Source organism: Pinus tabuliformis, chromosome 4_1, assembly GCF_031772625.1.
Source record: "Pinus tabuliformis cultivar Carrire ecotype Pingquan chromosome 4_1, CPIR1, whole genome shotgun sequence".
In the NCBI taxonomy this organism is placed as follows: domain Eukaryota; kingdom Viridiplantae; phylum Streptophyta; class Pinopsida; order Pinales; family Pinaceae; genus Pinus; species Pinus tabuliformis.
The window spans coordinates 863,057,647-863,059,614 of NC_142303.1; the positions used below are offsets into that span (position 1 = coordinate 863,057,647).

Sequence of the window (1,968 nt, forward strand, 5' to 3'; positions counted from 1 at the left end):
CTTGGATATTATGTCTCTGTTATGACTGGCCTAGTTCCAAATTGTAGAGCCTTTTCGGATTTCCCTATGTCTTAAGATTTCTTATATTTTTACTAGCATGTTGTATTTATTCATCCAAAATATTTTCCATAGGTCTCCTCCTCCCGCCATTCATCTCCACCAGAGCTTAGCTCCCATTACTTGGTTCAAAGTATAGGGATTTCTTAATCCTAATCCCCCTTCATCTTTACTCTTGATCAAGCCTTTCCAGGATATCAATGACCATTTCTTTTGTTGCTTTGGTCCTCCCTAGAGGAATTTTTTGAAAATCTCCACCATTTTGGCACATGTTCCTATAGGGGCTGCCATTGCTGAGAGTTGGTAGATCGGAATCGCTTGTAAGACCGCCTTGACCAAGACTACTCTTCCTACTATATTAAGGGTTCTGAAGGACCAATTTTCGAGTTTACCGGTGATTTTCTCAATGGTTTTTTGCCAATTCACCATCTTTAGAGGATTCAGAGCTAACGGGGTGCCAAGATATTTGGTGGGAAAGTCACCCGAGTGGAATCCCAATATTCTTGTCAGATAAGTTTTGACATTTCCGGTTGTGTTGAAGAAGTATGTGCAGGATTTCTCCTTGTTGATTTGAGTATCGGATGCTTCCATGAAGAGGTCCAGGATACCTTTCATTGTTTTCACTTCCTTAAGTGATACTACGCAGAACAGCATAATGTCATCAACGAATTGTTGATGTGTGATCGGTAGGTCATTACCCCGTATTCAGAGCCCTTTGATTTCATTTCCTACAATTACTTTTTAATATATATTCCCAGCCCTTCTGCCACAATGATGAAAAGGAAGGGAGACAAAGGGTCCCCCTGCCTTAATCCTCTGGAGGCATTGAAGGTGGTGGTCGGCGTACCGTTTAAGAGAATGGAAAAATTCAGGGTGGAGATCATATCCAAGACCAAAGCAATCCATCTGTTGCAAAAACCAAAGGCAGCTAACACTGATTTAAGGTATGTCCAATTCAGATGATCAAAAGCCTGAGAATGGAAAAATTCGGGGTGGAGATCATATCCAAGACCAAAGCAATCCATCTGTTGCAAAAACCAAAGGCAGCTAGCACTGATTTAAGGTATGTCCAATTCAGATGATCAAAAGCCTTAGAAAGGTCCAATTTGATCATCATTCCTACTTCTTTTTTGGATTTCAGAGAATGCACTACTTCTTGTGATGCTATGAAACCATCTAGAATTTTGCAACCTTCCACAAATCCAGTTTGTTCCAGAGAGATAATGCTGGGAAGGATGGGCTTCAGTCTTTTGGCCAATAGAGTTGCAATAATTTTATAGATTACATTACAAATGGTGATAGGTCAAAAACCTTGGGGATCTTTAGACTTAGTAGTTTTAGGAATAAGAGATAGAAGAGTAGATTTTAGGCCTAGACATACCTTTTGGTTTCTTCGACATTCTTCCACCACGTCCAGAATGTCTTGCCCAAAGAATTTCCACCCCACTTGGTAGAATTCTGCTATGAAGCCATTTGGTCCAAGAGCTTTATTCTTCTTCATCCCTTTTACGATCTCTTTGACTTCCTCCATGGTGGTTGACCTCATAAAGCTAGGTTTTGATCTCTGGTAATCATACTTCGTATCTCATTGCAAATTCTCCCAATAGCTTCTCTTAGGTCCTCTTGGGGTTCCGTAAGGAGGTCTTTAAAGTGACTGACCAGTATCTGTTCCATTTCCTCATTCTGAGTTAGGCGTATTCCTTCTACGTTCTTTATAGAGAAGATTATGTTGGGTCCCTATAATACTAGTGATTACCCCATTACTATTGTAGTTATACCCCTTATTTATATTGTTGTGCCCCTATTACCCCCATATTGTTATTTCTGTGCCCCATAGAATCCCTCTATTGTTATTTTTGTGGCTTTATATTATTATTGTTAGGTCGGCTGGATTATATTGTGACTCCTTAG

The 1,968-nt window shown here is 40.0% G+C and overlaps 1 protein-coding gene across 1 annotated transcript; it reads right to left on the reverse strand.

Annotated features, from left to right (window-relative positions):
- Nucleotides 1–288: 288 nt before the first annotated feature.
- LOC149178930 (uncharacterized) lies at nt 289–1,588 on the reverse strand. The gene is made up of 3 exons (XM_089422290.1): nt 1,439–1,588; nt 905–1,082; nt 289–695 (listed from the first exon to the last, which is right to left on the reverse strand). The coding sequence occupies exons 1-3, from the start codon at nt 1,586–1,588 to the stop codon at nt 289–291; spliced, it is 735 nt and encodes a 244-aa protein (XP_089278416.1).
- Between the last annotated feature and the right edge of the window lie 380 nt (nt 1,589–1,968).